The sequence below is a fragment of the Heterodontus francisci genome, chromosome 3 (assembly GCF_036365525.1).
Source record: "Heterodontus francisci isolate sHetFra1 chromosome 3, sHetFra1.hap1, whole genome shotgun sequence".
Lineage (NCBI taxonomy): Eukaryota > Metazoa > Chordata > Chondrichthyes > Heterodontiformes > Heterodontidae > Heterodontus > Heterodontus francisci.
Window position 1 is genome coordinate 91,853,237 of NC_090373.1, and position 23,826 is coordinate 91,877,062.

At 43.0% G+C, this 23,826-nt stretch overlaps 1 protein-coding gene across 1 annotated transcript in view; it reads right to left on the minus strand.

Annotated features, from left to right (window-relative positions):
• The window catches only part of LOC137358413 (macoilin-like), a 163,364-nt gene that overhangs the window by 82,099 nt on the left and 57,439 nt on the right, over window positions 1-23,826 (minus strand). The window contains exon 2 of the mRNA XM_068024362.1: window positions 15,084-15,225. Within this exon, the coding sequence (XP_067880463.1) occupies window positions 15,084-15,225 (142 nt within the window). The remainder of the gene's footprint in view (window positions 1-15,083; window positions 15,226-23,826) is intronic.

Sequence of the window (23,826 nt, forward strand, 5' to 3'; positions counted from 1 at the left end):
AACCATCTATTTACCCCCTCCCCCCGCCCCACTAGGTGTCTTTAGATTATCAAATTAACTGTTTATTAGAAAAACTAAACTCTAAAACACTATGAAGATAAAACATCATTTAAAATAGAAAAAAAATTAGTGTCCTTTCAGATGTACAATTCCCAATGAGCAATCCTCCGATTAAAGTCCACTCGCAGTCTTCCAGGGTCCGATGAAGGAAGAAAAATGTTCAACATCTGAAGCTTCAACTCCTCTTTTGTCCAGCGATGACCACCACACTTTTCAATGAATCAATTTGGCTTTAGAATTTTAAGGGATAATAAAAGTCACAGTCTAACTTCCCTTCCTTCAGTTCAAATTAACAGAGAACTATGTTCAGTTCATGCTGACCCAGCTGTCTGTCTGTTAGAACAATCTGTCTCAACTAAAAGCCAGTTCAAAAGTTAATCGCAACACATAATCAATTCTCAGTCTCTGAATGGCTGTGTCCAAGGCAACCAGGATGCACCTGCTGAAATTGGTTGGTTCCCTCACTGTATGGTTGTATCCAACGGCAACCAGAATGCACCTTCTCGGTAACTCCTGAGGCTTGCTTGTTCTTAAAGCAGTACTGATTCTTTGCTGACTTAAAGACACACCGCAGATATCCGCCCCCCAAAAAAAGTTTCAATAGAATGTAAAAAACACAAATTTTAAAAAATGCTAACACATTTTTTCCCGCATTTACAGATATGCATTTTTCTAAAATGTTACGTCTATAGCAACAAGTTCCACCAGAACATTTTCAGCTTTAAATTTTCAAAAGTTGCCCCAATTAACCCATTTCAAATTTTCAAACATAGTCTTCCAGTTGTTTTGTGTTTTCCTTCCAAGTGTCCCTTTTGTCCATCACCTCAGCCAGGTGAGCTGAACAGCTAGGAGCACTGACTACTACTGGGTTCACTATTCTCTGAGACATTTCTCGAGTATCCATTAACCTTTGTGACATCACTTGATACTGGAAAAGCCTGTCCGGTGTAACAGAAGCTGACTTTTTCTTATCTTGGGGTATCAAAGGAGTTTGACAGTATCCTTCCAACACATCTGTCTCTTTAAGACACATGGTGTTGCCCATCCTGTCCATACAGTCCTTTAAATGAGAATTTGGGTAGGAGTCTGCCTTCTGTACCACAGTGATTTTTCGATGGTCTATGCAAGTTTGAGCCGACCCACCAGGTTTAGACATCAAGACCATCTGCGAATTCCAGCTGTCCTGACTAGGTTCATCTAAGCTGCCCTTCAGCATTCATTGTAACTCTGCTTCCACTTGGGCCTGTTTGCCCGGACCTAAGCGGCAAGGATGTTGTTTAAAAGGAATGGTTTCCCCCTATACCCACATCATGTGTGGCGAAGGTTGTCCATCCCGGCTTATCCCTACAAACTTTTTGAAACGTTGTGAAAACCCTGGTTAGGTTTTCACGCTGTTTTGCCTCTAAGTGTAAAAGCATATTGTCTAATTTTCCTAACCATTCTGTATTCGTTAATCTGATAGTTGGAGGTTCAATCTGAGAATTTCCTAGGCCTGCTTCTGCCTCATCCTCACTACCCTTTTCCTTCTCAATAGTCCCAATTACCTGACATATCTGCACTGGCTTATCCTCCTCCCTGCGGTAATATTGTTTGAGCATATTAATGTGACACAATCGGTTCTTCTTCCAGCGATCAGGGGTGTCAGTCAAGTAATCTACCTTACTCACTCTTTTGATCACTCCATATGGGCCACTGAACCATGTTTTTAATGGTTCTCCCTGTAATGGTAACAACACCAAGGGCGGCACAGTGGCGCAGTGGTTAGCACCGCAGCCTCACAGCTCCAGCGACCCGGGTTCAATTCTGGGTACTGCCTGTGTGGAGTTTGCAAGTTCTCCCTGTGTCTGCGTGGCTTTCTTCCGGGTGCTCCGGTTTCCTCCCACAGCCAAAAGACTTGCAGGTTGATAGGTAAATTGGCCATTATAAATTGCCCCTAGTAGGTGGTAGGGGAATATAGGGACAGGTGAGGATGTGGTAGGAATATGGGATTAGTGTAGGATTAGTATAAATGGGTGGTTAATGGTCGGCAAAGACTCGGTGGGCCGAAGGGCCTGTTTCAGTGCTGTATCTCTAAATCTAAAAAAAAAATCTAAAACCAATACTTCATCCCTTGGTTGAAAATCATGGGCTTTTGCATTCTTGCCTGCCCATTTTTTCATATTGGCTTGGGATGCTTGAAGGTGTTCCTGAGTCACACCATAAGCTTTTGTGAGCCTTTCCCGGAACATAGTCTAGTAGCGAGGATTCATTCTTTTGTTCCAAGAATCTGTCCTTTATAAGTTTTAGAGGACCTCTTACTTCATGTCTGTAAACCAATTTGAAAGGACTGAAGCTTGTAGACTCATTTGGTGAGTCTCTGGTGGCAAATAAAAGAAAGTCTTGTCCTTTATCTCAATCATGTGGATATTTGTGACAATATGTTCTAATCATCCTTTTGAGAGTCTGGTGAAATCTCTCTAAAGCTCCCTGTGACTGTGGGTGATATGCTGAAGATTTCAACTGTATAATCCCCAAATTGCCCATGACTTCTTGAAATATCCTAGACATGAAATTAGAACCTTGATCTGATTCAGCTTCAAGTGGGAACCCATATCTCATAAAGAATTAGGTTAACTTTTCTACCACTACTCTAGCAGTAATTGTCCTCAAAGGAATGGCCTCTGGAAATCGAGTAGCCATATCCATGATAGTAAGTATGTATTGATGCTCCGCTTTTGTTTTTGGCAAGGGACCTACACAGTCTACTAATACCCTGCTAAATGGTTTCTCAATCACTGGTATGGATGTTGGTTTTATGGTAGGTTGTGGTTTTCCTACCATTTGACAGGTATGGCATGTCCTACAAAATTGTCTCTCATCCTTTGTAAGACCTGGCCAGTAATAATGTTCATAATATCATAAGATCATAAGAACTAGGAGCAGGAGTAGGCCGTCCGGCCCCTCGAGCCTGCTCCGCCATTCAATAAGATCATGGCTGATCTTTTCGTGGACTCAGATCCACTTACCCGCGCTCTCACCGCATCCCTTAATTCCTTTATTGTTCAAAAAGATATCTACCTTAGCTTTAAAAACGTTTACTGAAGAAGCGTCAACTACTTCACTGGGCAAGGAATTCCATAGATTAACAACCCTCTGGGTAAAGAAGTTCCTTCTTAATTTAGTCCTAAATCTGCTCCCTCTAATCTTGAGGCTATGCCCTCTTGTCCTAGCTTCACCTGCCAGTGGAAACATCCTCTCTACTTGTAACTTATCTATTCCCTTCATGATTTTATATGTTTCTATAAGATCCCCCCTCATTCTTCTGAACTCCAATGAATATAATCCCAATCTACTCAGTCTCTCCTCATAAGCCAACCCCCTCAACTCTGGAATCAACCTAGTGAACCTCCTCTGCACCCTCTCCAGTGCCAGTATATCCTTTCTCAAGTAAGGAGGTCAGTGGACAGTAAGGAGGTAATAACTAAAGCCTGTAAGGAACTAAATAATGAAGTCAGCGTGACTAAGGGAAAGAGTAGGCAGGGAGCAGATGATGAAAGCAAAGGGACTGGTGGTCTGAGGTGCATTTGTTTTAATGCAAGAAGTGTAGTAGGTAAGGCAGATGAACTTAGGGCTTGGATTAGTACCTGGGAGTATGATGTTATTGCTATTACTGAGACTTGGTTAAGGGAAGGGCATGATTGGCAACTAAATATCCCAGGATATCGAGGCTTCAGGCGGGATAGAGAGGGAGGTAAAAGGGGTGGAGGAGTTGCATTACTGGTCAAAGAGGATATCACAGCTGGTATGGAGGGCGCTAGCTATGAAGAGAGGTTGAGTAGATTAGGATTATTTTCATTAGAAAGGCGGAGGTTGAGGGGGGACCTGATTGAGGTGTACAAAATCATGAGAGGTATAGACAGGGTGGATAGCAAGAAGCTTTTTCCCAGAGTGGGGGATTCAAATACTAGGGGTCACGAGTTCAAAGTGAGAGGGGAAAAGTTTAGGGGGGATATGCGTGAAAAGTTCTTTACGCAGAGGGTGGTGGGTGCCTGGAACGCGTTGCCAGCGGAGGTGGTAGATGCGAACACGATAGCGTCTTTTAAGATGTATCTAGACAGATACATGAATGGGCAGGAAGCAAAGAGATACAGACCCTTAGAAAATAGGCGACATGTTTAGGTAGAGGATCTGGATCGGCGCAGGTTTGGAGGGCCGAAGGGCCTGTTCCTGTGCTGTAATTTTCTTTTGTTCTTTTGAGACCAAAACTGCACACAGTACTCCAGGTGCAGCCTCACCAGTACCTTATACAGCTGCAACATAACCTCTCTGCTTTTAAACTCAATCCCTTTAGCAATGAAGGACAACATTCCATTTGCCTTCCTAATTACGTGCTGTACCTGCAGCCCAACCTTCTGCGATTCATGCACAAGGACACCCAGGTCCCTCTGCATAGCAGCATGCTGCAACTTTTTACCATTCAAGTAATAATCCTTTTTACTGTTACTCCTACCAAAATGAATGACTTCACATTTATTAACATTGTATTCCATCTGCCAGACCTTTGCCCACTCACTCAATGTATCTATGTTCCTCTGCAAAGTTTCACAGTCATCTGCACACTTTGCTCTGCCACTCATCTTAGTGTCATCTGCAAACTTTGACACCCTACACGTGGTCCCCAACTCCAAATCATCTATATAAATTGGAAATAATTCCGGTCCCAACACCGATCCCTGAGGCACACCACTAGTGACTGATTGCCAACCAGAATAGCACTCATTTATCCCCACTCTCTGCTTCCTGTTAGTCAACCAATCCTCTATCCATGCTAATACTTTACCCCTAACGCCATGCATCCTTATCTTATGCAGCAGCCTCTTGTGCGGCACCTTGTCGAAGGCCTTTTGGAAATCTAGGTACACCACATCCACTGGGTCCCCATTGTCCACCTTGCTCATAATGTCATCATAGAATTCCAAAAGATTTGTCAAGCATGACCTGCCCTTCATGAACCCATGCTGCGTTTGCCCAACGGGACAATTTCTATCGAGATGCCCTGCTATTTCTTCCTTGATAATAGACTCAAGCATCTACCCCACTACAGAGGTTAAGCTAACCGGTCTATAATTCCCCATCTTTTGTCTACCTCCCTTTTTAAACAGTGGCGTCACATCTGCTGTTTTCCAATCAGCTGGGACTACCCCAGAGTCCAGCGAATTTTGGAAAATTACCGCCAGTGCACCTGCTATTTCTGCCGCCATCTCTTTTAGTACCCTGGGATGCATTCCATCAGGGCCAGGAGACTTATCAATCCATAGCTCCATTAGCTTGCCCAGCACTACCTCTTCCGTAATAATGATTGTTCCCAGGTCCTCACCTACGTTCGTCTCTTTGTCACTTACTGGCATGTTATTAATGTCCTCCAATGTGAAGATCGATACAAAATACCTGTTCAATGCCTTGGCCATTTCATCATATCCCATAACTAAATTCCCCTTCTCATCCTCTAAAGGACCAACGTTTACATTAGCCACTCTTTTTCGTTTTATATATTTATAGAAACTTTTGCTATCTGTCTTTATATTCTGTGCTAGTTTTTTCTCATGTTCTATCTTACTTTTCTTTATAGCTCTTTTTGTGGCTTTCTGTTGACCTTTAAAGTTTTCCCAATCTTCTAGTTTCATGCTGCTTTTGGCCACTTTGTATGCCTTCTCTTTCAATTTGATAGCCTCCCTTATTTCCTTAGACACCCATGGCAGATTACCCCTTTTCTTCCAGTCCTTCTTTTTCACTGGAATATACTTTTGCTGAGCACTTTGAAAAATTGCTTTGAAAGTCCTCCACTGCTCGTCAACTGTCCCACCATAAAATCTTTGTTTCCAGTCTACTTTAGCCAAGTCCTCCCTCATTCTATTGTAGTCCCCCTTGTTCAAGCGCAGGACCCTGGTATTGGATTTTATCTTCACACTCTCCATCTGTATTCTAAATTCAACCATACTGTGATCACTCCTTCCAAGAGGATCCCTAACTATGATGTCATTAATTATTCCTGTCTCATTACACAGGACTAGATCTAGGACAGCTTGCTCCCTCGTCGGTTCCATTACATACTGTTCAAGAAAACTATCACGGATACACTCAACGAACTCCTCCTCAAGGCTACCCTGACTGAGCTGGTTCGACCAATCTACATGTAGATTAAAATCCCCCATGATAATTGCCGTACCATTTTTACAGGCATTAGTTATTTCTTTGTTTATTGCCCACCCCAATGTGATGTTATTATTTGGTGGCCTATAGACTACGCCTATCAATGACTTTTTCTTCTTAGAGTTTCTAATTTCCACCCAAATGGATTCAACCTCATTCTCCATAGAACCTATATCATCTCTCAGCACCGCCCTGATGTCGTCCTTGAATATCAGAGCTACACCACCTCCCTTTCCTTCCTGTCTGTCCTTCCGAATAGTCTGGTACCCCTGGATATTTAGCTCCCAGTCATGACCAACCTGTAACCATGTCTCCGTAATGGCTACCAAATCATATTTATTCGCGATGATTTGTGCCGTTAACTCACGTGAAGTGTTGGCTTATGTGTGATTTGGTCTTCCAAATCCCCCTATGTCCTGCAAAAGGAATGCTGTATGCTAACCTTAATAATCCTTGGCGATATTTAGGTGGTACCACTATCTGTTCAACAACTGTCCAGCCTTTGTCTGTAGGTCTATGAGGCAGTCTCCAGTTTTTCCTCAAAACCCCATTTGCCATATACTAGCCTTCCAGAACTCCTTTCACATCAGGTTCTGACAGAGCCGTCTGTGCTCTTTGGTACATCTCTGGATCAGCTTGCTGTGCTGCAATGATAGATGATCTATTAAACATTTCATTTGGATTATCTAAATCCCCAAATAAGTTTTCAGATACTTGGCTATCTACCTGTAGTGCCCCTTTGACCTCCGACAATGGATCCTGTTTCGCCATAGCTCGGGTGACTACACATGCAGGAAATATTCCTGGAACTTGTTCCTGCAATTGCTCTGTTTCCTTAATTTTACTCAGTTCCTCTGTAATTATAGGAGAAACTGATACTTTTGATCCAGCCAAATCATTTCCTAGGAGGAGATCAATTCCCTTTACTGGCAAACTGTGGACAACTCCGACGGTTACTATCCCAGATATTAAGTCACTCTCTAGGCGTACTTTATACAAAGGTACGGGTATATACTCCCCTCCAATTCCATTAACTAAAACTTTAACATTCAAGGTGCTCTCTGGTGGAAACCTTATATCTTTCCCCAGCAAGGGTGTTTGTGTTATTCCTGTGTCCCTGAGTATAATGATAGGTTTTCAGCCTCACTCACAGGATGTGGAGTTACTCTCCCCTTGGACAAAAATTCATTATAACTCTCAGGTATTTTATTCTTAACCTCTACACTCTTTTTAGTTTTAGTATCTAGTTTCACAGCTGTCATTAAAGCTATAGCCTGGTCTGCTATACTCTCAATCAGAGTCTTTTCCTTTGCACTAGCTTTGTGTACTCCAACAAGTCCTATGGGATTACCTCGCAATTTCCAGCACTCTGAACGAAGATGACCCATTTTGTTGCAATGATAACATTTAGGCTTATGAACCTCACTTCTACCCTCAGCACCTTCGTTTCTGACCTGAGGAGGTGATCCTGGGCATTCCCAGCAGTTCCTTCTTGTCCCCAGCTACTTGTCTTCCTTTCACTCTCCTATTTTCCATCCTTCTCAGGTTTATGGAGGTGACGGACAAAAGAGGTTGGCTTATTCGCAAGCTCAAAATCATCAGCAATTTCTGCAGCTTGCCTAACTTTCAAAACTGTCAGGTTATTTATATGAGTCCTCACTACTGAAGGAATGGAGTTTTTAAACTCTTGAGTTTAGTTCAGAGATACAGCACTGAAACAGGCCCTTCGGCCCACCAAGTCTGTGCCGACCATCAACCACCCATTTATACTAATCCTACACTAATCCCATATTCCTCCCACATCCCCACCTGTCCCTATATTTCCCTACCACCTACCTATACTAGGGGTAATTTATAATGGCCAATTTACCTACCAACCTGCAAGTCTTTTGACTTGTGGGAGGAAACCGGAGCACCGGAGAAAACCCACGCAGACACAGGGTGAACTTGCAAACTCCACACAGGCAGTACCCAGAATTGAACCCGGGTCGCTGGAGCTGTGAGGCTGTGGTGCTAACCACTGCGCCACTGTGCCGCCTTTAATTCTCTTCTAAGAGAATCAATTCTCGAAGGTTCTCATATGTGATTTCTATCATCAATGCCCGTATCCAACGGTCAAAATTCATTTGCTTCACCCTCTCAAATTCTAAATGTCTGCCCAGCCAATCTCTGTAAGTTCCTAAACTACTGATGGTAAGCTTCAGGGACTAACTCATACGCAGTGAGAATAGCCTTTTTTGCCATCTCGTAATCTGCAGAAGCCTCTTGAGAAAGCATGGCATAAGCTTCATGAGCTCTGCCGACCAACCTGCCCTGCATAAGCAGTGTCCAGCTTTCTTTTGGCCATTTCATCGGTTTGGCTATTTTTTCAAAAGATATGAAAAATACCTCTACATCCTCTTCTTTTGAAATAAGGAACAGCCTGTATAAATTTAAACAACTTTTCACTAGGTCCTGATCTAAATTCAGATTCTTCCTGACCCTAGATTCAAGACTACCCTTTTGTCTTAATTCCATCTCTTTTAACTTAAATTTCCTCTCTTCTCTTTCACTTTCTCTCCAAAATGCTCTCTCCTTCTCCCTTTTCTCTTTTTTCAATTCAAGTATTCTTAATTCTTTTTCCACCTCAAGTTTTTTCATTTCTAACTGAATCTTAGTCAATACCACTGCATCACTCTCGGACCAACTACTTTCTTGTTTCTCATACTCCCCTTCATAATCATCATCATCATCATCGTCTTCTTCTACTAATTCCAGATGTTCAGCTATCATGCCAATTATCTCTGCTTTTTTGGCACCTGATTTCAATTCCAAGCCCAATTTCGCTGCAAACTCTTTTTGTTTTAATTTGTTCTTAGTTAAAGTTATCAAGTCACTCAGGAAATCATTCTGCTTTCGCAAAAACTCTACTGCAACCACTAATGCCATTATTATGGTAGAGACTGTACCTTATTACACAAGAGACTTGGTTCTTTTATTTTCTTTGTAATTGCCGTTAGATTTAGATCCCAACAATCGAGTTTCCAACTGCTATGATGCCAGACGCAAGAGCAATTAAATATGTTGTCAGACGCAAGATCCCAATTAATATGTTATGGCCGACTGCTCAAGTCAAAGCCCCCAATCAAAATATATGATTCTGATTGCTGTGGGAGCACAGCATTGTCAATTCAGTCCTGTCACTCCACAGATCGCCTAACAGATCACTTTAAACTTTCCAAATTAAAGAAATCCACAGCTAAATTGAACCATCTGTTAAACCCCCCAAATGAGGCGACCCAAACCAGGTGTCTTTAGATTATCAAATTTACTGTTTATTAGTAAAACTGAACTCTAAAACACTATGAAGATTAAAAACAACATTTAAAATAGAAAAAAAATTAGTGTCCTTTCAGATGTACAATTCCCGATGAGCAATCCTCTGATTAAAGTCCACTCGCAGTCTTTTAGGGCCGGATGAGGGAAGAAAAATGCCCAACATCCGAAGCTTCAACTCATCTTTTGTCCAGCGATGACCACCACAGATCAACAATTCACAAACACTTTTCAATGAATCAATTTGGCTTTAGAATTTTGAGGGATAATAAAAGTCACAGTCTAACTTCCCTTCCTTTAGTTTAAATTAACAGAGAACTCTGTTAATTTCATGCTGACCCAGCTGTCTGTCTGTTAGAACAGTCTGTCTCAACTAAAAGCCAGTTCAAAAGTTAATTGCAACATTGTATTATCGATTCTCAGTCTCTGAATGGCTGTGTCCAAGACGACCAGGATGCACCTGCTGAAATTGGTTGGTTCCCTCACTGAATGGTTGTATCCAACGGCAACCAGAATGCACCTTCTCCTGAGGCTTGCTTGTTCTTAAAGCAATACCGATCCTTTGCTGACTTAAAGATGCACCGCAGATTTTCCCCCAAAAAAGTGTCGTGACACCAGTTCCTACCATTAAATTCGGAGTTTCCTGGCATCAAACCAGCTCCCCCTCTCCCTCCTTGCCTGAGGTAGTACCTAGGCTATTCTCTAAGCAGCCCAATGGTGTGCTCTGTCCTGGATCTAGTGGTCCCAATTTTGATTACATCTCGTTTTAGTGGATGAAGTGTCATGGACCATGTGTAGAGGATAACACTATCTCCAAGTAGCTAGCCTCTGTCATACTGAGCCAGGTCAAATAATGAAGGAATGGTGGACGAGCACAGTATGTATGCATCATGGCAACTACCAGGAAACTGGGCACAGACCTGCACAATCCATTGGCAATAATCAGCCACCAGCTGAACACTGACAGGGTGATAATGTTTCCTATTCATGAAGGTTGCTGGTTGGTCAAAGCAGAGGGGGGTTGGCGAGGGTGGGGTGCCGGGGGGGGGGGTGGTGGGGTGGTACTGGGGGGGTGCCCTGATGGCTACATAGGTGCAGGCAGTGACAACCAGCAGTTGTGGGAGGTTTGCTATGGCAGAAAATACGACAGCCCTTTCTTGCTGACTGCTACCATCCATGGGGAATGCAATCAAATTGTCAGCTCTGACAAAGAGAGCAGCAATGACCTGTGTCATGCACACCAGAAGTGCAATGATACAACAATCATGGACTAAACCTGGAAGCTTTATAAAAACTGACTTTGTCTTTTAAAAATGAACCTTTCGTTTAAAAAATGAACAATGGTCCAAAATGGCCATCAAAGCGAAAAGAATTGGTCTTTATGTATTCAAACTGTCTGACAACGACAAAGGACAAATCTTCAAAGCTAAGAGGTGTCAATTGCACCCCATTCTAATTGAATGTTTTCTTCTGAAACAAAGAAGGTATGAAGTAGTCATGTCCTGGGCCATTGTGCATCACGATGGGGAAGAGATGAGAATGTCTCCTACCAGGAGGTGAGAAGTAACACAGCTCTACCTTAAAAAAGACCAAAGCCATAAAAAAAGAGTAGCAACATCCAGCAGCTTGTGTTTCAGCAAGCCAGGAGCCACATGCCCTGCTGCAGAACCCTACATCTACATTAAACAGCAGTGAACCAGAACTGTCCCACCGTCTTCAACAAAACCTCGAATCAAGAGAGAAATCTATAATCATCTGAGGCCTGCACCCATTGAGAAACTGATTTCCAAGAGAATGCAATAGGTTTATCGTGACCTCCCCTCCCCCCCACCCCACTAAAAGTCACCTTCCCCTTTCCCCCCTCTGTCTCTTGTGTGTGTGTGTCTGTGTGTGCAGGCAAACGTGTGTGTGGATGTGGTTGCGACGATTTCAGGATCAGGCATATTATCAATAAACAATTGTTTTTCTGTTTTTAAAACCCACAAGAAAACCTGTCGCTGTCTGTTTATTTGAAAAATGAAACACTAAAGGGTTAAACCCTAACAAATAAAACACTTGCTGTGGTCAGGTGAAGAGTTGAACAGTGGGAACCACCCACAATGTACCACGTGGATGTAACAAATTGTGGGCTTAAAGCCAGGATCTGAACTGCCAGATAAACATTGGAAAAGGGGAGGAAAATTGACCTCTAAAATTGTGGAAAAATAAACAAACAGGTTTTCTTGTATCCTTTTTTTTCTCAATGGTGCACAGAACAAAAAAGATGGCCACATTTAATGCTAAGGAGTTTGTAGAGCAAGGAGAGATGTCCCATGATAAAGTTAAACAAATTAAGTGTTGAAGATTTAAAAAGCTGAACTACAGAGTTGGGAATCACTTTCAGACAAAAAGCAAAGAAGCCTGAATTGCTGAAAAGCCTAGTTAACAGTTTTAAACTTACCCTTGAACGAGCAGAAGAAAGCCTAGAATCAGAGTCTGAAGAAATAATTCGAGCTAGAGTGTAGTTACTGATGAAAAAGGAAGAGATGCAGTTTCAGAAGGAAAGAGAGAAAAGAGAGATGCAAAGAGAGGAAGCAGCCAGAATGTTTGAGCTAGAAAGGCTACAAGGACAAGGTGAGAATGCTACCAGACACTCAAACCTTATCCCCAATTCAGAGCATGATGTGCTGAGACACTCAAGACTAGCACCAAAATTTAATGAGGAGGAGGCCGAGTCATATTTTATCTCATTTGAGAAAATAGCTACTAGGTTAAAATGGCCGAAAGAATTTTGGACTCTCCTCTTACAAGGCGAGATCATGGGTAGGGCTCGTCAAGCTTTTTCCCTATTATCAAAAGAAAGTTCCTCTGATTATGAACAAACCAAAACTGCAATTCTAAATGCATATGAGCTTGTACCAGAAGAACATAGACAGAAATTCCCACACACCCAGAGAAGACCCACACGGACTTACACTGAATTCGAAAGAAATAAACATATGGCTTTTGATCGCTGGATACTATCTCTCAAGCTTGAACCCTCATATGAAAATTTGTGAGAAGTGATGTTGCTGGAAGAATTTAAAAATAGCATCCCAAGTAGTATAAGAACCCAAATCAAAGAACAAAGAGTCACAAGGAAGGGAGGTGATGGAATAGTGGTAATGTCACTAAACTAGTAGTTCGAGGGTCATGGGTTAGAATCCCATTTTGGCTGATGGTGCAATTTGAATTCAATTAATAAATCTGGAATTTAAAAAGTTAGTCTAATGGTGACCGTGCAACCATTGTTGATTGTTGTAAAAGCCCATCTGGTTTTCTAATTCCCTTTAGGGAAGAAAATCTGCTGTCCTTCCCTGGTCTGGTCTACATATGACTCCAGATCTACAGCAATGTGTTTGACTCTGAAATGGCTTAACAAGCCACTCATGTCAAGGGCAATAACTGCTGGCCTTGCCAGCAATACCCACATCCCATGAACAAATAAAAAAATAAATCTAAGAAGACAAAGGGAAGCAGCAAAAATGGCTGACTGTGAATTAATACACAAATCAATAACTCCAAATAAATGTGCATCTAGTAACTCGTATCAGCTAGGCAGGGATGCAGAGGAAGCAGAAATGGGCTTGAGAGAAAAGGGCAGCAGGGAAGGAAAATCTGACCTTTTAAAAAGAAGGAACCCACGGATAAATCAGTCGGGGTCCGCCCATCTTGTTTCCAATGTGGCAATTCTGGGCATGTCCAGGCCAGTTATTGGTATGCCAAAAAAAACAGAAGGAGGCACTGCAGTCAAGCCCATGTCTGTGGCTTTGAAAATGGTAAGCCTGTGTTCTATATATAATTCGAGAGCAAAGCATCTACCAGACGTTTTACACAAAGGAAAAATGATTCCTTTTGTGTCCCAGGCACCAGACAAGGAGATAACCATCCTCAGGGACACCAGGTGTTTTCAGACCCTACTGGCAGACAAACTGACAGAAATGCCACCAGAAAGCAGAACAAATGCCACGATATTAGTAAAAGGGCTTACTGGCAAATGCTTGAAGGTTCCCTTAGTTAAAATTTACTTACAGAGTAAGTTGTCACTGGGGTAGTGACAGTTGGAATCATTCCAAGCGTAATTACCCATGCAGGGGGTAGACCTATTCCTGGGAGTGGTGGCCACTGCTGGGACTGCAGCCATTCAATACGATCACGGCTGATTATCCACTTCAATGCCTTTTTCCCATATCATCCTCATATCCCCTTATGTCATTTGTATTTAAAAATCTGTCAATATGGGTAATGTCTTGGCAGGAAGCACAGTATTGTACCCAAAGGGTCCAGAGCAGGCCACAGAAACTGCAGAAACTGAGGGGAGAAAACAAAACTCTGTACAGCTGCAGAGGGCTGGGAAAATTCCCAAAAATCCCACAGGGGGCGATACAGCCAGAGGAATTTAAAAGGGCCCAGGTAGAGCCAAAAAGATCTGTAGACTGTATGGGCTCAGTAAGGATGCTTGCGAGCAACCCTCCCCATGTGTGGTCTGCTGAGAGCCCCAGCTCCAAGTCCTTGAGCTTTCCTGCACTGCTGCTTTTCTCCATTCTTCTCTTCCTCCAACCACAGTCAGGTGCCCAAGATGTTTCCCAGCTTGAGCCTTGTGCTTCCAGAGGCTGTAGAAGCAGAATATCCAGCCATGGGAATTGCACACAGATACCAATAATCTGAGTGCTAGCAGGTGACTGCCCTTTTAAATGCTGGCTCCAATTTCCATCTCATGCCTGGACGGCCCAGTAGTCCAGGATGGGTACAGTGCTGCGTGATTTTATGCATTAAAATAGCATTGGGATCCTGCTGGCATGATTCATTTACATAATTGACTGAGACACCTGCCTTCTTTGGGCGGCCATTGTGAAGGCGCAAGGAAAATGGTGGCGTGCAGGAATATGGCAGCATGAGCAGCACTCCAATTTTAGGATCACCACTGCTGGACAGAGCACGTTAAAATTGGGCTTCTAAAGTTACGAACTTAACTAATTCTGAAGCAATTTTAAAACCTTGGCAATAATTAAACAATTGGTGAATTTCAACGATTATGTAGCTAACAAAATTCATATATGATAACAATAATGAAATCTGAAAGGAAACTACCGATCAAGGAGAACATAGGAACCAAAAAACTTTTACAAATAGGACAAGACGATTAGGTCCAATTCATCCATTTTTTAGCAGTGCATCTTCACCATCTCTTCCTTCTCCCTGTTCAGTGATAATGCGTATGTACAGAGATGAGTCACAAACTGAAGGGCAGCTGACCAGAGAAATGCAAGTTGTTTTAATTTTAAAATATTTTTGGTACTGAGAATTGTAACCATTAGCAGTGGTTTATTGGCCTGTATCACAATAACATGCCATATAAACTGCACCTTTCAGCATCAATTTCGACAGTTACAGTTTAGTTTTGAAATCTATTCACAGCCCTGAGCACAGATATGCCATCCATTTAGAATCTTCATTCCATTCATTCTATATACAAAAGTTTAAATATAAATTATACTTACAAGGCCCTGATATCGAGATGAGTTATAAACCCTCTTGATAAATAGCCAACCTGGCCATAAATATTCAAATCGAAGCTCAAGGATGAAATCTGCCAAAAGCATCAGTATCCAGACCATAAGGAACTTCAGAAACGTGAACACGCTATAAAAGCACAAAATAATTCATTATTCATAAAATGTCAACTGTTGTGCACCATTTACAAGTACACACTCAATGGCAATAATAAGGATCATATTTTGTTTTGTTGAGCTCTGGACTTATCAGACCCAGAGATCATTTCAGGATGATCTGAAGTGCTTCTGGGGCCAGTGAGGGTGAATTTTGCTAGGGGACCTATTTATGCTGAATTTACATCCTGTTATTGAAGCATTGGGAATTTTTGGGAAGCGCAGGGACAGATGGTTCCTGTGTCCTGCCCACTTGTAGCATGAAATCAGGAATGGAAGCAGGATTCATGGTAAGATGTCACCCATCATAATTCTAGCCAGTCCCACCTCCTGGTCCCTCTTTATTTCTGAAAGCACTGGAATAAAGGTTGCCCTTCTTTCCCTGATTATAGTCCATTATGTCCCATTTCAAATCTTTCTTGTGCATCCTCCTCATACCGTGGAGAAGGAAGTCCTTCCACCCTTTTCATCACGATCGCCTTCAATTTCTAGAAGCACTCATCAATATCCAATGGAGGCTACATTTTTCATTTTAATGAAAAGCCAATAAGACAGTGGGCTCTTTATTAACACAAAAATGTTCAAAAATATATGGGTTAAAAACGTGCTGAGTGCTAGTGTTAGGGAGGATGTTAAAATGTTCTTATGAAATTCTTTAGTCTGCTGCTTTTACGAAGGCATTCAAGTTAAAATGGCAAAGGAATTTCATATAAAGGTGCTTGCTTGCTACTAACGTCTTACAGTGGAATTTCAATCCTGAAGTTTAAACAGTTAGACTGCCTGACACCATTTTAAAGTTTGCTTTGCATTGGCTAAAATTGGAACCTTTGTGTCAGATGGTTTTATGTGGCTTTCCTTAAACCAAATTTCGGCTAAATACTGAAGGCTTTGTGCTGATCTGATACAAAATGTACAGTCTAGCTCACCCAATAAATAACTCTGGGAGGGAAGCCAATGGAAAACTCTATAAAGATGGGACTGAATTTCCGTTATCTTTCTGCACACCTCATGCATTTCAGCAGAATCCAGAATAGACTGGGAACTAGTGCATAAAACTGTGATGCATTATAATTCTGTCAACACTGACACAGCTAATTCAAGTCTCACTGGTTACACAGCCACACACTGCAGTTTAAGTCAAATCAGAAGTACACATGGAAATGATCTGCTGTGTGAGAAGCTTTGGTACATAGCAAGTTGTCACTCAGCTGTTAAGCTTCAATTCTTGCTGTATAGCAGCTTAGGATACCAGGATATTGTCACTTTGTTTTCTTTATAAAATTGGTTATTTGACCATAGTAAATAGATAGGTCTAAGTAATATGTTTTAGAGATATAAGTTTGAAGTAATAAATGTCTCCCATTCACTGAATGAATAATGAGGTCATGATGTGAGACATTTATAACCATGTAAGAGCCATTTCAGTTGAGAAAAATCAGTAACTTCAACTAATTATATGGCAAGACTTTAGCTTTGTGGTTTTTGTTGAGTTTTTTTAAAATGTACTTTTGGATTATATAGGTTTATCTGTGCCAGATGTGGAGAAATTAATGAAATCATCAATTTTCTAAACATGAAAAGTATTAAAAGCTTGATTAAATAAAGATTTATATGTGGAAATAATAAAAATTGTAATCTACTTGAAATAAATACTGAAAATATTGAAAAAATACACAGCACATCTATCAGCATTTGACAAGAGAAAAGGTAAGCCAAGGTTTTGTGTGGAAGTCACTGGGCTGGATTTTACCTTAGGCAGACAAGACTCCGCCAAGCCCGGGGATCCGTCCTGCATTTTACGGATCCCCGGGCTTTAATTGTTCCAAGGCGGGACTTCCACCGACTTGAGGGAGCAAGTCCCGCCTCAGTGAGCTGCCAGCCAATCAGCGGGCCAGCAGCTCTAAGTCCCAGCAGCGCCACCGAGAGCAGTGGCCACTCCTGGGACTGCAGCCCAGCCGCACCATGGATCTAGGAGGGAATGAAAATTGGGGTTGCCTCACCAGGGGGATCGGCCCTTCCTTGGTGAGGCTGGAGTAGTTGCTTGGGGGAAGGGTGGGGGGCATCTTGGGTCCCGGGGGTCCGTTGGGAGGCGGGGGCAGCCTTCAATCGGGCAAGCCTTCAATCGGGCACCCTGTGCCTGACTGCCATGGCTCACCCCCCCCCAACCCCCCCCCAGGGTGCGGAAAAGCCAGCAGCTATCGCTGGACGGCCTTTCACGTCCCCAGCACACCCACTTGCCACGGGAGGCGGGCGAGGGCCCTTAAATGGCCACTCAAGGGCCTAGATTGGCCTTAGGTGGGCGGGCCGTTTCCCACCCCCGCCTGACGCTGTAAACTTGGCCGGAGGTGGAAGTGGGGTGGGTAGGCCTCCTGGAGCCTCCCACTCAATTTTACGTCGCCCCCACGCTACCATCTGATCCGCAGGGGCAGCGTAAAATTCAGCCCTTTATCTCTCCACCCAAAACATTAAATTATCTTTTCCTTTTTCAGATACTGTTGGACCTGCTGCATATTCCCAACATTTTCCATTGTATTTTCAGATTTTCAGTATTTTCAATTTTCTTTTTAGCTCAACAATAATCTTATTGAGAGACTTCAGATGACATAAATCACAAAAGCAAAGCTCAAAATGGTTACTTTTTATACATTAGGGTATGTGCAAGGAAAAGTGATAAAGTGTATTTTTAAGATTTGCGATGGTTTCTGGGAGCACAAAAAGACCCCAGAAAAACTTGTTCTGCGGTACCAGCAGCAGGCAAGTCTTAGATTTCCCATTTCTTAAGGCATGTGCCCGCAACCCTGGCACAGCATCTGATTGCCAACTACATTTTAACTTTTGCATACTGAAGCAAAGTTCTAAAGAAATCCTATGTTCCTCATAAAATGGAGGACTGGCTTAAGTGTTGTTGCAATGCTCTGGTCATAATCTTACAGAGGAGTGACCTTTGAAAAAGAACTTTGGCTGCTTTACTGTCACTTCAGTCCCTGGACTTAATGAGTTACAACATATAATCCTCCTGTCCCACACATAGGAAATACAACGATACAACAGTCACAGACTAACTCAGATGAGTTATGAAAAAAATGACCTTTGTCTTTAAAAAGTAAACCTTTATTTTAAAAAGTGAACGGTCCAAAGAAAAGGGGGATTAGCCTTTCGTGTATCCAAACAGTTTGACAAAGACAAAGGACTAATCTTCAAAGCCAAAAAGTGTCAATGAAACCCATCTTACATCTATCCTAAAAACAATGAATGTCTTCTTCTAAAACAAAGGAGGTGTGAAGTAGCCACGTTCTGGGCCATTGTGCAATCACCATGGGAAAAAACTGGAATGCCTCCTAACAGGAGGTGAGAAGTGACACAGTTTTACCTTTAAAAAAGACAGCCAGAGCGAGAAACTGACCCAGAAGGTGAAGCCACTTGTAACAACTGACATTTTCAGCAAGCTAGAAAGCACATGCCCTGCTGGAAAAATCTGACATCAAATTATACAGCAGAGTGAGTTGGAAGTAACCCACCATCTTCAACAGAACCTTCATTCAAGAGAGAAATCTACAATAATTTCAGGCCTGCAACCATCTAGAACTTGAGTCTCGAGAGAATTCAACAGGTTTATCAGAACCTTTCTCCCCCACTAAAAACCATTTCCTCTTTCCCTTCTCTATCAGTTTCTTATGTATGTGTGCGAGGGTATGTGTGAGTGGATGCAGTTGCGACAATTTTGGGATAAGGGATACTGATCGATAAACAATTGGCTTTCTGTTTTTTAAAACCTACAAGAAAACCTGTCGTTGTCTGTTTATTTTAAAAATAAAACAGCAAGTGGATAAACTGTTAATACAAATACACTTGCTGCGGTCAGGTAGAGATTTGAACAGTAGGAACCAACCACGTCACACCACGTAGCTGTAACACTCCATTTCCTTTTTCCATTTTCCAGGTTTTCTTATTCCAGTTTAGTCATTTACTGCTGCCAGTGCTTTCCTACCACCATTACCCACTGCAGATATGTGCCATGTGTCAGGAACAGAGTTAAAAACTAAATTGGTCTCTGTGGATTTCAGGATGTAAGGAACAGCAGATTTAAAAAGACAGCTGTTGATGAACTTGGGAAAATCCTGAAATCCTTGGAAGCTGTAATTTGCAAATATGAGGTCTACTTATTTACTTAAATGTACCATGCTCTGTGAATGCGTAGCATGGTAGAAGTAGCCCAAGCTGGAGACGGGGCATTTGTGCAGTTTGCTTTGGGAGAGTTCGTAAAAGGTGCCAAACAGAGAAATTGAGGGTGGGCATGAAGAGTGTAGGAATGAGAAGGTGTTGGTTTAATGTGAAGCTTCTCTTTTTATTCAAGGTGGTAAGGGAGGAAGAGGGATTCTTGCTCTGTGATAGGGAAACAGTGGTTAGTGGCTCAGGAGAGGACCAGGCAAATTTATTGTGCAGATATGGAAGGAGCTTGTAGTTTCCCTTTTTCTGCCTCCAAATAAATCATATTGCAAGGGGTTGGGGTGACACAGTACTCAACATGGCCCTCATCAACAATCTAAAAAACTAACAGCATTCTTTAACAAATCCTGAAGAAATAACATCATACTTTATTCAAAAGATAAAATGTGTTCATCAGAGAACATTTTCCTTCCAGTTTCATTTTGTAACTGTTATTTGTGAACAAAGGTATGGAAATAAATGCTATTTTGGCGAATGGCGTATGGGACACAGTTTAAGAATAAGGGGTCGCCCATTTAAGATGGAGATGAGGAGAAATTTTTTCTCTCAGAGGGTTGTGAGTCTTTGGAACTCTCTTTCCCAGAGAGTGGTGGAGGCAGGGTCATTAAAATATTTTTAAGGCAAAGGTAAATAAATCCTTGACTAACAAGGGAGTCAAAGGGTATCGGGGGTAGGCAGGATAGTGGAGTTGAGGCTAGTCAGATCTGCCATGATCTTATTAAATGGTGGAGCAGGCACGAAGGGGCCGAATGGCCTACTCCTGCTCCTAATTTATAAGTTCATAGGGCAATCATTTTGTTAGATTGTAGTGACCATCTTCAAATCTGCAAGAGCTCCAAGCCCCGACTTTGACTTGGGCCGTGAGTGTAGTGTGCAGGGACTGGAGCGAGTGGCAAGCTCGCATTACAATGCCAGATGAGGCGCAGAAAGATTTGAATTGCTAGGCCTCATTTCAAAGGTGGAGATCAGTTTCCCTCCTGAAGCCATCGGGAACAGTCCCCACCATCAAGGTAAGTGGTGGGGGAGGGGATTAGGATGTACATTGTGGCCGGAATTGGGGGGAGGGGGTTGGGTGCAAGCCTATGGTTTCCATAAAACAATTAAAAACATTTACCTTCTTGGGCTTCTTAATTCTAGCCACGAACTTTCTCTGGCAGCTCTGGCACTAGTTGAGACTAGTCAAGAGATGGGAGGGAAGGTAAGTGCTCTGCCCCATGACCCTCACAAGCCCTGTTCTCATCAAAAGGGGTTAAAATTGGGACTCTAATATTTAATTGAATACGTGAAGTACAGGACATTTTTATGTACACCAAACTCATAAACAGATCTGGCAAGTGTCATTAATTAGAAGTGACAGTAATCTATTTTGGTTCAAAATATGCCCCATTTTATACATGCTAGCTTTACAAAGAAACATAAAGAAACAAATGTTTATAAAAATGGTTTCTCAAGCTGGATCACCTTTGCTGATAATGATTATCTATCACTCTTAAAATGTTGGCTGATGTTGATAACCCTAGACACTGCTACATCAGAAATACACAGTAGGTCCATTAATATCTGAACTGTGTTAATCGGTCTTTCTCTTTTCAGTTGTGGATGAGCCTGCTGTGCAATGCCATCAATTTTTGTTTCATTTCAAATGTTAACAGTTCTGGTAGCTTCTTTTTATCTGTACTGCTGTCTCAGTTATATAGACAGTTCATTGAAGATTTGGAAGTTAATTAAGCACTTTTTTTATTTACTCACTGATAAAAAGTATATCAAACTTGGGAAATCATTACTAAAATCAATAGGACCTGACACACCCCCTGCCTGTTTGGTTTCAAAATGTTTTTATACATTTCCTGTAAATGTGGGTCTCAGGTTCAATCTACAGTCTTTACTAAATAAATTCGTCTCAGCCACAGTAGCGATTGGAGTGCTATAATCAGATGGGACAAATTACCTAATGGCCTCTACTGGGAGCACAAGTCTGGATGTTGGTGAGGGCAGTATCAAGTTTCACTTTGATGCCAGTGTAGTAATCTTTGATACCTTTATTAAGACTAACTTAGAATACAGAGGGGTGAACATTATCAGCGCGCCGCGGCGGTGGCCTTCCAACACGGAAGTGCCGCTGCACAGCCCCTGTGATATTAGAATGCTGGGGGCAGAGTGGCCGCCCCTGATGACGTAGAGGGGGTGGCGGCTGCGTCCCCGGCAACGGCGTCCTGTGTGCAGGCGGGGCGCCATTTTTAAAGGGTTTCAAGCCCTTAGCAAAGATTTAAATTTTTAATGGTATATTAGATGTAATTTTTTTAAATAAATTATTAGGAGATGGAGGCCCCTTTCCAGCTCCCTCGATGGACTTTACATTGCCCTATATTCACAAAATTTCTTTTCTTCCCGACCTGGACTTCCCCCCCCAACCTTCTCATATTTGCCCTTCAACCTCTTCCCACCATCCCCACAGCCAATAAAAAGAGTTTTCCCCGCTCCCCCACCCCTCCCATCCTGATCATTTTATTCCTCCTCCCTCCCCACCAGCATCTCGCCTCGGAGCTCCAACACGGGTCGCGTCCGGTGAAACGTAAAATCGGCGTGGGACTGCTGCCATCGGCAGGTGAGTTAATTTGCATTTCATTAACGCTAATTTAAATATTTAGTTGAAGGCCCCTCCGCCAAGCAGCGGGGAGACCACACCGAGGCCTTGCCGCCACCGCCGCCGCCGCTAATATCCAGTGGGGCCTTCACGACGTCGGGGGTCGAGGCAGGCCGCTCCCGGCAGAATTTTACACGCTCCTCTGCCATGACCCCCGGCATTGAGGGGCTCATAAAATTCAGTCCAAAGTCTAGACATAAGCTTTCAGAGCCACTTAGGTCTTTCCTTACTTTATTTTCATTTCTGCTACTTATGTAAGAAAATGTCCAAAGCAGCCTTGAAGGCTGGTATCTCCACAATAGAAGTATAATCAAAGAATCATTGTATCCTCTCGCTATAAACCAAATCAGCTTAAAATAGGCCAGAATTTTACCAGCCTTTTGTAGATAGGCTGGGAGGCAGGAGGGGTGGTAAAATGACATCAGGAGGGGAGCCTGATGTGTTCCCGCTGTCAGAGAATATTCCCAGCAGTGGGACCAGTAGCAGTTAAGGCAATTAATAGGTCGACTGGCGGCCATTGTGCCAGGCCACCAGGATTTTACGAGTAACACAACAGCCCCCCTGCCGCGTGGTGAGTCTGCCAGTTACACTGAGGCAACCTCCCAACAGTTTCCTTAATTGCTGGTAAAATTGCAGCCATGCTCTCGTCATCCGCACTCATGGGCTTGGGACCTGCATTTTATCCCGACATTGGAACTCACAGTGTGCCGGGTAAATTCCGGCCTATTATGTTCAAAATCTGTGAATTGATTATTTACTCTGGGAGTAATTTCTATTTGAGCCAACCTAACTTCTTTTCCTATTTTCCTTACTAATGACACCTCCCATGCTGTTACTCTGCATGCCTCCATGTTAAATTTTTCCTCAGTCACCAACTAAGTTACTGGGCTGAATTTTAAACTTAACGGCGCAGCTCTCAGTGGCAGGTGCTGTCACAGAATGGGCAAATGCGGCCGGCCGACTGTGATCATACAGCGGCTGGCCAATTAAGGGAGGCGTGGGGCCCGTGCAATCAAGCACCAGAGGTGGGGAACGAGGCACTAATGGCGCTGTCATCTGATGTAACAGTAAGTGCTGGCACCATATTTACAGGGCTACCAGCCCTGCAGTCACTCCTGCCTAGTTTAAAGGAGTACCTTACTGAGTGCCCTCTGCTGTCCCAAGACCCCTTCTGCTGTCTCGACTGTCCCAGGACATATTTTGCTGTCTCTGCTGCCCCAGGACCCTTTCTACTGCCCCAGGACCCCTTCTACTGTCTCTGCTCCCAAATAGGCGAGGAGCTGAATGTGAGCCTGCATTCCACGGTTTAACGAAGTCTCCCTGCAGGTTCTCCTCAAGGCTGCAAGGGCAAGGCAGGAGGTCCTCATCCTCAGGAACAGGAGGAGGAGATCTACCCACCTGACCAAGCAAGCCTGGACGCAGATTGTGGAAGAACAGCCGTGGGGTCACCCTGAGGACATGGATCCAGTGCAGGATGTGGGTCAATGAACACTTTGGACCCTTTGGGTATTGAATGAGAGGAAGCTTTTGGTGGAAAGGGAGTGACCACCTTGTCATGTTCACTGGGGAAGGGCAGCAGGACATGCTGCCTGAGACTTTGGCTGCGTCTTGGTGAGAGGCACACGCTAATCATTGTATAACCTACACAGTCCCTCGAGAGGCACCGCATGCAGGGCTGGCGTATGTGTGTCCCCATCATGGACC